Consider the following 12,919-nt stretch of genomic DNA (forward strand, 5'->3'; position numbering starts at 1 on the left):
TCCATCCATCCATCCATCCATCCTCCGGCTCCAGCTCCTCCAGGTGATTCCCAGGTCATTTGTGGGTTTTCTCCAGGTACTCAAGCTTCCTTCAGCAGCCCAAAACCATAAGTGTTGGGGATCTCTAACTGTGGATGTTTGTGTCTCTATTGCCCTGTAGTGAACTGATGACCTGTCCAGGGTGTATCCTGCCTCTCGCCCAATGAGGAGGCAGACACCACTTTGCAAGCATTTCCATTACTGGTTTTCTGCTGGCTTTTTGAGCAGGGCTGAAGTTCGATGTGAACTGTTTTAAAACACCAGTGTTGTATGTTAAAAATACAGTGTTAATTAAACACTTGTTTAGTCAAATTCAAAGATAGGTTTGTCAGTGTTGGGTTCCAGGATGTGGGGATTAGTTTGGCTTCCTTTTCAGTTCTTCGGCAGTCCACCAGAGGGAGCCATTGGGATCACTCTGCTGGAGAGGGCGTGCCTGCAGGCTCAACTACCACACCTGAGGGGAATTATCCAGAGGAGTATATAAGCAGCAAACAGCCAACACTTCCTTGCCAGAGTGTTTGCCAGTTTTGGTATTCTAGCTCCTCAGTGTGTTTAATCTAGAGACATCTTGTTTTTTGACCTGAGTTTGTTCAGGCTCTCACTCTGTTTCTTGTGGCTCTTCCTCAGGACTCCTTTGAGGCCTTTGGAGTCTGTTTCCTCAAGTCCACCAGTCCTGAAGAAACCTTTTGTGACGCCTTGCTGCTCCTCCGTGGTGACAAATCTGACCTGCCCACCCTCCAACGTCGGGTTAATCTCCAGCCAGCCAGCAACACCTTTCCCCCACATCTGGAACCACCTTCCTCTGCCCATCATCCTCCACTTGCTTTTCAAGTAAGAACAGAGCTCACGACCATTCGTTGACTCCCTTCTGATCCCCTGTGAAACCATTAACCTCTCTCTTCCCTTGTGTGCAGACGCACCCGGACTCCGACCCGCTGACCCCCCTAGCCATGCTTCTTTGTTTGATTTTGCAATAAACATCTTTTACTTCCATCTCTCTGTGTGTTTCTGCATGTGGGCAAAAAACATTAGACCCATTATGACAGTCAGTTTCCCTAAAGAGATGGTGTTTGATAAAGAGTTGCTCCCACAATCGCAACGTATCTGTGACGTCATGTGTTTGCCGGGGAGACAGCAGTATGGCGTCTTGTCTGGAGCTTATCATAACAAGGTAAGTTCCCCAAAGCTATTAAAACATGCTCTTTATGTTGTCTTTAATGTATTTATGTAATGGTGATGTTTGTAACTCCCTGGGGGACATTATACCACAATGTATGCTGTGTTTATACTGTTATGTATTCTGTATCTCAAAGATCTATTTAAAAAAAAGGTAAGTTTTATGTTAAGATCGTTTTTCATCACATGGTGCATTACATGCGTCACGGACAAACGTTAGATTAGGTAAAATTTAAAACTTCAACACAAGTCCATGCCTCCAGGAAGCAATTGTTTCTCAACAGCCGGAAGCCTAAAATGCTATAACATCACATACAGGATATCTTTCTAACGTCTCAAGAACTGTGCCAATGCACATTTCCTTAACCCCTGACCCAGAAACAAACAGCACCTCTTTTTAACGGATTTTGGGCCCCATAAGGTGAAGTTGGTCCTCACAACGTAGCATTTGACAGAAAAATGGGCCTCCAAGTGAGAAATGCTAAATGCACACACAGATGGTGTCCTTTTCTCAGTGACTGACGGCAGTAACTGCATGGTTTTCTGTGATGGTGACAAAAATGGGGGATGGGGGATCATAGAATCAACCTCCAGGTTTTAAAACTTTGAGCTCCTCCACATACAGAAAAAGACCGACTAACCCTACCCATCATCTCCTCCATGTCCAATCACTGTCCCTGCATGAATTTCAACTCCTACCTCTTCACTCATCCTCTCATTCCTCTCTCTGCCTGCCTCTCCTGCAATGCTGCCATCCCCTGACAAAAGCCTTGAGTGGATGCCAGTCCCCCTGCTCTCAGTGCCGGCTGACTTCCTGCTAAAAATAAAAGCCAAAAGAAGAATTGCACCAAGTGAGAGGGAGTAGAATGGGGAAGGACTGGACTGGGAGGAAGCTAGCTGGAAAATGTGAGGGAGAAAGAGGAATGGGAAAATAGAAAATCTACAGAAAATTAAAAATGAAGGAGGTAGAGACAGGAGAATGAAAAGGAGAGACAATGGGAGGAAAAGAGAAAAGCCAATGAAAGTAAGGAGAAGGTAAAAAAAAAAGTTTAGGAGCAGAATCATTTGTGAGCGGGATTAAGGGTCAGACCACAGCTGATCACACTCTGAATCTGTTCTGCGCAGGAAGCAGCAGGAGTCACATTCATCAGTGAAAAGGCAGCGAACAGAGTCGCATCATAAATATTTATATGGGAGGAGGAAGATGGCAGAGTTGCAGGGGAGGAGGAAATAATAGGAAAGGAGAGAGAGATGAGTGGAACTTCAGAGGTGGCAGCAGGTGCTTTTGGCTCACTTTACCTTCTTATCCCCATCTCTCCCATTGGCTGGCCCGCTGCTGGAGCACAGCAACTCACCAAGCAACTCGAACTCCCTGCAGCTCTTATATACATGAGTGGGTAAACAGGGGAAGGACAGGACGACCCCCCCCCCTCCTTCCTCAGAGAGCGAGATGAACACACAGAGGCTCACAAACTCTCACATAACAGACCTGGAAAAGTTTTTGAGGCAGCAATAATTATGATCAAACTGCTGCTGTTTCATTTTCCAGTTTGTAACTCAGTTTTGTACAAAGACTCTTCATTTCTGACATCTGATAAACTTCCAGCAGCTGTTAACTCAATGGAGATGAGATGCTTCTAGGTAGAGGACAACAGAGCAGAAAGTTGAAATGGAATTAAAATCAAAGCTTTGATGCATTCTCTCAAAACTACAAAAAAATTCACAAAATATTTAGAGACGACAAACTCCTATTAGAAATGTTAAGGCATTCATAAAACTGGGATCCTCCTGCTCTTTACACATTTTCTATATTATTGCACATGACATCTTTAATTGTCTTTCTTGGTTCACCATTGAAATATTGGCCAGAGCTAAAAACTGTTGATCCTGTTTGAACTGCCACCTGACTGCTTGGGACCCTTGGCACACTCTTCTCTTGCTACATGTTGGCTAAACTGGTCAGCTGGATTTAATTACTTATTGAAATATGTTTACATTTTGTAAAACAATGCAACACAGATTCAACTGTAAATCCACTGAAGTGAAATTAATTCCAACTAGGCAAAATCAAATGAAATCTGCCTTAATCAAACTCATCCTTAAAAGCCTAAAGTTCATCTGACAGTCGTGCCCATGATCGACATGGGCTAAAATCTGACCTGAAGGATCACATTTCAGCCAATAATGATACACTCAACAAACTGAGCATTTTGTAAACCTTTTTGTTAGTTTTCACTGTTAACTGAAGCCATTTCAGTTCAGTCAGTGAACATCTGAGAGGTTTGGATGCAACAAAGGGTTTATTTTCTGTTTAAATGTTTAGAAAATAAATCAGAAATTCTGCCCTGAATCTAAAAATTCTCTGAGCGTACTTGGATGTCCTTGAGCTTATAACAGAATAAATAAAATCAGATAAGAGCTGAACTTACAAAATACACAAGAAACTACATCATGCTGAGAAAATGCATTGAAATAAACTGATTTTTTTTAACTTCCAAAGTTTTAAAAGGTGCTGTATGTGATCTGTACTTAAACTACCCATGATAATCCTAGTGGTGAAATTCACACCTGAGCCACAGTAATGCTAGAGCCGAGTCTTTACTAACCTAGCCAGTCATTGAACTTTTTGACCTCAGAGGGCAGCCCGAGCTCGGTGAAGTCTCCAGCATGAATGAACACGTCTCCGTACGGCATCTGGATGGCGTCTGTGCGTGAATGAGTGTCTGAAATACACACGAAGCGTGTGTAACCTGGAGGTTTGGGAGTGTCGTGGGGCATCGGGTCCACCCTGAGAAAGAAGAGATGAGCAAAGTCAGGTTGAGTTTGAGGGCCATGATAAAAGTGTCACTGCATGTGTAAAGTGTGCAGGTAAATAACGGTTTTGCAAAAGTTCTGCAGTAGCAGGCTGACGGGAAAAGAAGTTTAAATTAGTATCCAACCAAAAGAGAAAAAAAACATCCCCACAGAATGAGGAAGCAGGAGATTTGGGAAGAGGTGGGAACGAGAGGCCACAATAAAAGCACAGTACAGAGACACACTGAAGAAAATGTACAAAAATAGAAAAAGAATAAAGTACAGATATAGAAAAGTGTAGTCCTGTGGGATTTTCAGTGAGCTTGTGCATTCATGTGGTCTCCGGAGAACCAGGGAGTTGGTGAATAACCATGGCCCACTTTAGGAAGTTTCCTCCAGGTACTGTTCCACACAGCCCTTTCTCCTCCACACTGCCGTCACACCACCCTAAGCCCCCATCACCACCACCCACCATCCAACTTCTAGAATGTAAGAAGCAGGATGTTGGTGAAAAGCAGATATCCTACATGAATCTCAGACAGTCATGACAAGTAAAGTAAACTAAGCGCAGTAATAAAATGCTAAAGTTCACTTTAACATTTGCATTCCTCTCACATGCTAATGAACACAGGCCTCAACTAGCAGAATTACTTTCTCACATCAAATATATATTTTTTTATTCTGTCTGTAATTAGTTTCATTACACAGACACTGGCAGATGCTCCAAGGGTTGCTTCAGACTCTATTAACTATTTTAGATAATTTCTTAGCCTGCAGTAACTTTTATAAAAAATATGTCTTTTAGATATTTGTTTAAACCACCATGTCCTGACAGCATAGAATGAGTCAGAAAGACACAAGCTACTCCGTCTCCTCTCTCTGGTTCTACCGCCTTCTACAGAAACCCAGTCAGAAACAACCAATCAGAGTCAGGAGGAGGGCCTTAGCACCGTCAAGAGAGGACGAGTTGGCTGCTGGATGGGTCTCCTGAACTGTAACTAGTGCATCCCTACAACACAAAGGTGTAGGAGTTATCCAAAATGTCTTTATAAGCATAAACATTAAAAGTTCTTTTTACTGTAATAAATGGTCTGCCTCCTGCAGTAACCCTATACAAACCATACTCACTCACTCAGCCCAGCACCTTTTTGCTGCTAAAGTCCAAACCCTGACTTCTCTACATGACATGCATCCACAGCTCCAGAGTCCAGTGATGGACAGAGAGCACTCGGTGATGTAAGGCTTGGAAATGACTCAGCAGTGGAAATCCATTCCATGAAGCTCTCTGCTGGTTTTTATCTATGTGAAGACTACAAGAAACTTGGAGGACTGTAGCTACAGAAACTTGTTATTCTCTGATTGCTCTGTCATGTTCTGAGGCCTAACACTGCATGGCACAGTTGATGTTGTTACCAATCACTTCCACTTCATCATAATACCACTAACAGCTAACTGTGGAATATTTGGAAACTCATTGCAGTGATATCTTGTCTTGGTGGCCAACATGGCCGCAGCTTTTCTTCTCCAGTTTACTCACATGTGGACATGCGGTGGCTGGAAGCGGCCCTGGTTGATGTTGTAGAAGGTGAAGGCCTGTGTGGGGTTGGTGCTGTACTCATCAACCTCCACAGCCGCCCTGCTGCCTCTCTGAGTGTGTGACTGGGCCTGGGACTGCTGCCGCCTTGCCGCCATGATTTCCGACAGAGTGAAGGCCATGGCTGTCTGTGGTGTCGGCTGTTTGGTGCTTTTGGTTCTGGACAGCGAGCAGACTGGACGGGCCAGAGGGGAGACTCCTGTCCTCAAACACACGCAGAGCTCACTGTGGCTGTGATCTGTGGTGGGAACATGGCCTCCTCTTCCTCTGCTTACTTGCAGCTCCTCAGCACCTAAAGGGATTACAAAGAACAGAATTCACAGAGCTTTGGATAGCTGGGATCTGTAGCTAAACACTTACATGAGAGGGTATTTCCCAAAACACAAACACATTTCTGGGACAAACTGGAGTTTTTGTTGTTTTAAAATAACTATTTAGTAATGGTTGTTACACGAATTATGCCAAATTCTTGGGCCACTCCTTCAGCCCTGAACGTCTGCCTTCATCATCATATGAGTTACAACATGTAATTCCCCTTTGGGATCAATAAAGTATTTTTTAATTTGAATTTAATTCAGAATGGATGGGATAAATGTGAACCAAATGTGGACCCAAACATATTTTATACAAACCCTGCTTACCGATGAATAACAGTGACTTTTTATTCTAAGAACTATGACCATAATTTTGCCCCTTAGTCTCTTGAGGTGCGGTTTGTCTGTGCAGTATTATACAAGGAGTATCTTCTACCCTTCTGTGGTAGAAGGCACACTTTGTCCGAGCAACTCAATTCAATTCAAGTCAAAAATAATTTCATAATAAAATGTTGTTGTAATTCATATCATCCAGTTATCTTCAGTCATTGTGGATGGTGATGCTGTGAGCAGGAAGGATCTCCAGTAGCAGTCAGTGTTACAACCAAGGCTGCTGCTGTATGACAGTTTCATCATTGTCACAACATGCTAATAGCTTAATATCTGAGCAGCAGACGTGATATTTTATGACAATGTCCTTCTTACTCCTGTTTATCAAGAACTGCTAATCCGCCTCCCCTTTAAATCTCTGTCTGGCTGTTTGGTTAGAAAGACTGACTGGTCCATCATGATGGATGGAAGAGACGGTTTGAAGATTTGGGGTCAGAGGTCATGTGCTAAGTTGTTGAGATACAAATCAGAAGCTCCCAGTTGTAAAGCAATACCTTGTTTTCTTGGTTATGCAACATAACTGTTCAAAAGTAAATTAAACAAAGTAAGAGCAAAACATAATAGAATAGAATAGAATAGAATAGAATAGAATAGAATAGAATAGAATGCTTCATTTAGTTGTGCAGAAGCACAACACAATTTCATTTCAGAGCCCATCCAAAGGGAGACAGGTGCCTGGGGCTGCAGCCATGGAGGCGCTGCTCATCCTTCCAGTTGCACAGCATCCAAAAGCAAAGTGAAGAACTGTCCAAACATGCAATGAATCAACCAAAGCAACCATGAAAAGTCAACAAACAGAACAAATCAGAACCAACACAAAAGAGTCACTTAAGAAAAGAGGCAGAACAGGAGGTGATCCTGGTATCTGCTTCTTCTTTTTAGAGCACGACAGAAAACTAGCTCTGCATGTTTAACAGGGGGCGACTTGTTCTACAACCAGAATGATTAACTTTTTGCAAATTACCTCAGTGTACTGATTACATGTTTAAAAAGATTAATGAAGTTCCTCTTATTCCTAAACAGTTAATGAAGAACACACAAAATATCTTCATATTGCATCATTTGACTCCATTATTTTGCCAATGATTCCCGTAAGCTGACTGAGAACACCCTTACTGCTAAACAAGTCGGCCCTCTGCAGACATGTTAATGTAAAGTTTAGTGAAAGGAAAAGCTGTGGTTTATTAACCATACCCTCAACAAGACGTAATCACAGCCTTGACAGGATTGTAAAGTAAAGCACAAGGTGAGTGGTTTATGACATTCCCAGTATACCCAGTACGACTCGGGTGAGTTGTGTGCCAATTATCCTCCTGGCCGTCCAAACACACACATTCTTCAGACGCAAAAAGAAGAGGGACAACTTTGAAAGGTGCCACATGTTCTGCTTGGATATATGACTGTTATTTGCTATAGCTTCACATCATGTTATAATGTTATTCCCTCATCGAAACACATCTGGAATTTTGCCTTGATTCTTTCATGCATGTTTGAGAAATCCTTTAATCTCCAGTGATATTTTGAAGTCTTTCCTCAACAACAAAAAGCAAAGGAATGCTCACTCAGAGAGGCACAAGAAGCCTTTTATTTTTGAATTCCCGAGTTCCTTGAATCACCTTAGAATCGTACCTTCTAATTCCCAGTTCTGGCTTTTTATACTAATTTCTAATGTAAATTTATATCTGATTTAAAATAACATTTTATTTCTACATGCTTATTTTTCTGTATGAAAATAAACTTTTGAATAGAAGAGTTTCCATGATATTTGCAAAACAACATATGATGTCCAGCTACTGGAAAAAATACAGTAAAATGTATTATGTTCATCTCAGCAATATGTTTTTTGGAAACGTCAACAAGAACAGAAGTTGTTGGTTACATCTGCTGTTTTTGCAGTGAAGTTAGTCGCAGTTTCAAGTGATCTGATCACCTTTTTGTCTTCTAAACATTTTTAAGCTCTTATGAACGACCAGCTCCACCATCTTATGCTGAGCAGCACTCAGCATAAGCACAGACAATCTGAATGTTTAAATGTTTATTCAACAGTTCTTTGAAGTTGTTGCAATTGTTTGCAACATGCATATTGTGTAGAATGAATCTGCCATAACAATAAATTTGCAATACATTGTGCAGCCCTGGCAGCTGTGAACATTGACAAGCTGCCATAAAAAAGTGATTCATTCCATATGACATGCAGACATGATGAATAATACCTTTGCAGATTCCTTGACTGTTCTGATCCCTCAGAGTTTTTTTGTTTTCTTTTTTTCTTGTTTTGCACCTGTGAGCTGTCTCCATTGTTACTGTTCCAGTCTGTATTTGTCAGGTTTTCAGTTTAGCATTCTTTTCTAATATTCTGCTTTCTTTGTAATCTCATCACATCAAACTTTATCAGCACCACTTTTCTTCAGAGTTCTTGTGTTTGAAGCAAGTCCACTGATTTCCTACTAACTCTACTGGAGCTCTGTGTTTGAACTGACCATTCATCCATCTGAAAACCCTGCTCCCCTTCTGAATTACTATTCAGAATCTTATTTGTCTTGATTAGTCAGTTCATTGAAAGATTGTATGCTTCCCATTAGTATTAATAATGTTATCAGTAGTAGTATGTTTGTTAAGTTGAAAATATGTAATATCAGCTTTCAGTGTTATTCTGATATTACTGTAAAGTATAAAACTAAATTGAGCGGATTTTGCTGCTGTCTTCCATTACAGTGTACATGTAGAAAAATAAAAAATAAAAGGTTTAACAGCAGCTACATTTTCAGGCACTCAGAAAGCACAGCCTTCCATATTTTCACCCGACCAACTGACTAAAAAATAAATCTAGCAATTTGTTCAGCTCTCAAATGATTTCATATTTACAGATGTTTTAATCAATGCTTTCACATTTTGCTAAGATGTTATGAATTTGCAGCAACATTTAGTTCCTGTGAATACAGCTTTTGACAAGCTATAGAGCCTGAAGAGGATTTGGTAGATTTCGCTGCCTGTCCCTGGTGTTAGGCCCGTCTACGTGCATCTCATCTATTAAGACACGGATTCAATCCTGAAGCTCATTTTTCACCGGCTGCTGGAAGCAGAGCGCAGCTACTGAGAGGTGCTGAATGATGGCAACAGTGTAGAAGGAGGCGATAATTTGGGGACAGGCGGCTTGGCGGAGTCCACCTGGACCGCCGCGCGATGTCGGCGTGCCATCTCGATTCATCATTCACTGCAACCTCACACACTGACAGCCCACTGATGAGACAGAAACACACTTCACACTTCACACTGCGGTTGTTTGTCACAGGCGAATCCCAGCATGGCTGGTGGATGTGTTTCAGGGTGTGTGTGCATTCTGTACACAGCGGATGAGCATGAAGGCCTGTGCATGCATATTTAAAAGTGTTTCTGTTGTCATGAATGTGACAGTGACAGTCCCTCACACTGTTAGTGTCAGACAGAGAAATGCATTAGCAGATGCTGAGTGTCTAACACTCTGGGCTCAGATGCAGCTGTCTTGATCACGTACGTGACTCAGAACAACTGAATCTTGGTTTTACAGACTCCCGTGTCGACTCTCCTCCCAGGTTTAAGTCTTTTTGAAAATCAGTTTTGGACTCAAACATAACACCATCTGTATAATTAAATAATGGAAGTATATTGTCTTCTTTATGCATACTGGAATCTTACTATTCTTTGCTGAATGTTTTCACCTTATTGCAGGTTGATGTTCTAGAAAGCAGAGATTTTCCTCTATGTCTCTTATAATTTAATCCTGTTTGATGCCTGTTAGAATGACTTGAATTATTCCATATCTCTAATAAAAGGAAGAAAAAACATCTGATGAAATTAAAGACATCAGTATGTTGTGTTCTGTAGGCCTGCCACAATAACAAGTTCATAAATGATCCCAGAAGCTTTCAATTCTAATGAAGGTTTTACACTGGAACTGGGAGAGATTTTAAATACCCAAAATAAAAAGACAAAACAACGAAAACAACAAATAAAATAAATAATGAAATCTCTGTAAACAAGACTGTTCTTCAAACAAGGGACTAGTTAAGACAAAAGCACCAGACTGAAGACTTTTATCATCCAGTTTTTGGTAGAAAAAGAGAAAAGAGAAAAACTATAAATTATGAAAATAAAGATTACTGAGTTTTAATTGATCACATAAATGATTTATTGTTTATTCCAACAGACCTAGTTCTGTGGTTCCATTGTTTACCTTGTTTTTACTGTAATTATTTATTTGTTTTTTTGTTGGTTTTTTTTGTTGTTATCATCTCCTGGATGAGTGGAAATAATTCTAGTCCCAATACTATTACTATGTATCAGAGTGACCTTTTGGCATCTAGTTCTAATTTATGAGAGTGAATAAAAATGATTCAAAGCCCTTAATCTGCTTCCTGTTTTTGTTTTAAAGCCATAAACCTTAAAGCATTTTACTGAGATATTAAGTGACAGACCAACACAAAGAGGGAGATGCACATGTGGTATACACACAGGTGGACTCTACCTCTTTATTAGGTGATTTCTGGAGGCAACTGATTTTATTTAGTGATGTTACAGTAAAGGAACTGAACACAGTGCAGATCAAAATGATTTTTATGTAAAAATCATTTTGACAATATTTTTCCTTGTCCTTTACAATTATGCATAGCATTACATAAAATCCCAATAAAATACCCAAAGGGTTGTAGCTGTAATGGGGCAAAATGTGAAAAAGTTCTAGGAGTGTGAATACTTTAGTAAGACACTGTAAACAGAAAATAACCCAGAGGAGAAACCAAAGCTGTCATCAGTTTTCCCAGATTTCTTTTTACTTCCAGACGCGGCAGGTTGGCGCTGCAGCGCCAACCTGCTGCTCTCAGCTGCCGGGGTTTTATTCTGTGGCTGTCTGCTTCAAAACGAGCAAGTGCCTGAAAACAAAGATGTCTTTAACACCTGGAAACACACTCATTCACACACTTTTAGCACCGTGTTTAAAATGTGCTTAAAACTTCAGTTTGAAGAGTGAAAAGCTTCCCAACCAATCAATTCTGTGAAAGAACTTGGAGATCATTTGTATGTTTGCAATAAAATGATCCATATATCCCACATGGTTAGGCCATCACAAACTGTGGGACTGTTATGTGATGGTGAAGTGCCAACAGACCAATCCTCTTCCTCCCCGAGCCACAGCTCAAACAAACCTGTCGGCCAAAGAGAAGTCGGAGAAACCCTGACTTTATTTTTATTATGATTTATAGATTTTTCTGCATTGTTTGTTCCACAAAGAGTTTTTATGCTCATTTGACACATTTTTTGGCTCTTCTGAAAAGGAGTTCATGTGCTGAAAGCCGGATGAAAACACATTTGTCAAATAAGTTCTGATATAGCAAACTTTCCCATCCACTGGTGGGTCTGTGTACAAAATGTCTACAACTTTCTACATCTTATCTTTTTTACAGCCATGCATAGCGTCAACATCTGATGAAATCACGTTTTGCGTAGCCTGGTTGATTCATACATACATGGAAACGCACCTAATTAACTTTTATTTTAGCTTTTATTTTTTTTACAACATTTTAAGAGGTTGCTCTAAGTTTGCATGACTACAGGATGGAAGCATGGCTACAGTATGACCAGCAGGAAGCTGGCCGGCCATCGGAGCCCTGGGCCCCTCTAGCCTCTATGGAAACTGCAGTGGCCCTGCTGCACTTCTCATTCTGAGCCTGTTCAGGACATCAGACATCATGTTGAGTTTTAGAACACCTTCTGTTAAAGGTTTCATTAGAGCCGGTGGCTGAGTTAAGGACCCTAGTGCCACCGCCGCACCGCAGCCCGCTTCTTTTTTATGTCCCATTAACATTCAACTGAATCTTTTTTCTTTCTGCTGCACATCTCGGCTCTGAAAAATGAAGCTTTTAAATAAAACAGTACGGCTTTCAGGCAATTACGTTTTTTTAACAAAAACGAATTGCGCGGCGCTGTGTTTTTAATTATTCTTGACAGCAAATGAATCACAAGTTTACTTCATTTAATTTACAAGGTTTTACCTGAATTAAAATGATTTTAATTTGGAGATGCTTCATTAAAATGCTCTTTCAGTTTCTCCAGGCACGGCGGCCTTGTGGTTTCTGGTGAAGGAAAATGAATGAGGAGCTGCGGTGAAAAGGTGTCTGCTTACACAGGTTATCAAATCAGCTGCACGACTGAGCAGCTCTCAGTGTGGATTTGTGTTTTTACGACACATAATACATACAGATACTAAAGGAAATGTCAGGTTTTTTGTTTTTTTTTATTTTTTACCAAACACGATGAAATAAGAAGCATAATCACTTCAGATATCTGACTCCAAACCACACTGATATGGTTATGTTTTACCACATTTACTTTAACTTCCTTAAATGAACATAATATTTTACTGGTTATTAGGTGCATCTGGTGGTTCAGGGCATGGAGTGGTTGTCCTACAGTTGGAAGGTTGTAGGTTTGATTCCAGATTCCTCCTGTCATGTCTATAGGCCCCTGGGCAAGGCACTGGACTAAGGTAATGAATGTAATTGTGGCTGGATTATGAAATGCTCTGAGTGGTCAGGATGACTACACAGTAAAAAATGCTGGGTTATTTTCATAACCCAAT

The 12,919-nt window shown here is 40.7% G+C and overlaps 1 protein-coding gene across 1 annotated transcript in view; it reads right to left on the minus strand.

Annotated features, from left to right (window-relative positions):
- LOC106959763 (metallophosphoesterase domain-containing protein 1-like) overlaps positions 1 to 12,919 on the minus strand; it is a 40,872-nt gene that overhangs the window by 18,116 nt on the left and 9,837 nt on the right. Inside the window, exons 2-3 of the mRNA XM_015052521.1 lie at positions 5,546 to 5,894; positions 3,822 to 4,003 (exon numbers count right to left, since the gene is read on the minus strand). Of these exons, the coding sequence (XP_014908007.1) occupies positions 3,822 to 4,003; positions 5,546 to 5,724 (361 nt within the window). The 5' untranslated portion in view covers positions 5,725 to 5,894. The remainder of the gene's footprint in view (positions 1 to 3,821; positions 4,004 to 5,545; positions 5,895 to 12,919) is intronic.

Source organism: Poecilia latipinna, unplaced genomic scaffold (assembly GCF_001443285.1).
Source record: "Poecilia latipinna isolate Pla-1442-1.1 unplaced genomic scaffold, P_latipinna-1.0 Scaffold1116, whole genome shotgun sequence".
Classification (NCBI taxonomy): domain Eukaryota; kingdom Metazoa; phylum Chordata; class Actinopteri; order Cyprinodontiformes; family Poeciliidae; genus Poecilia; species Poecilia latipinna.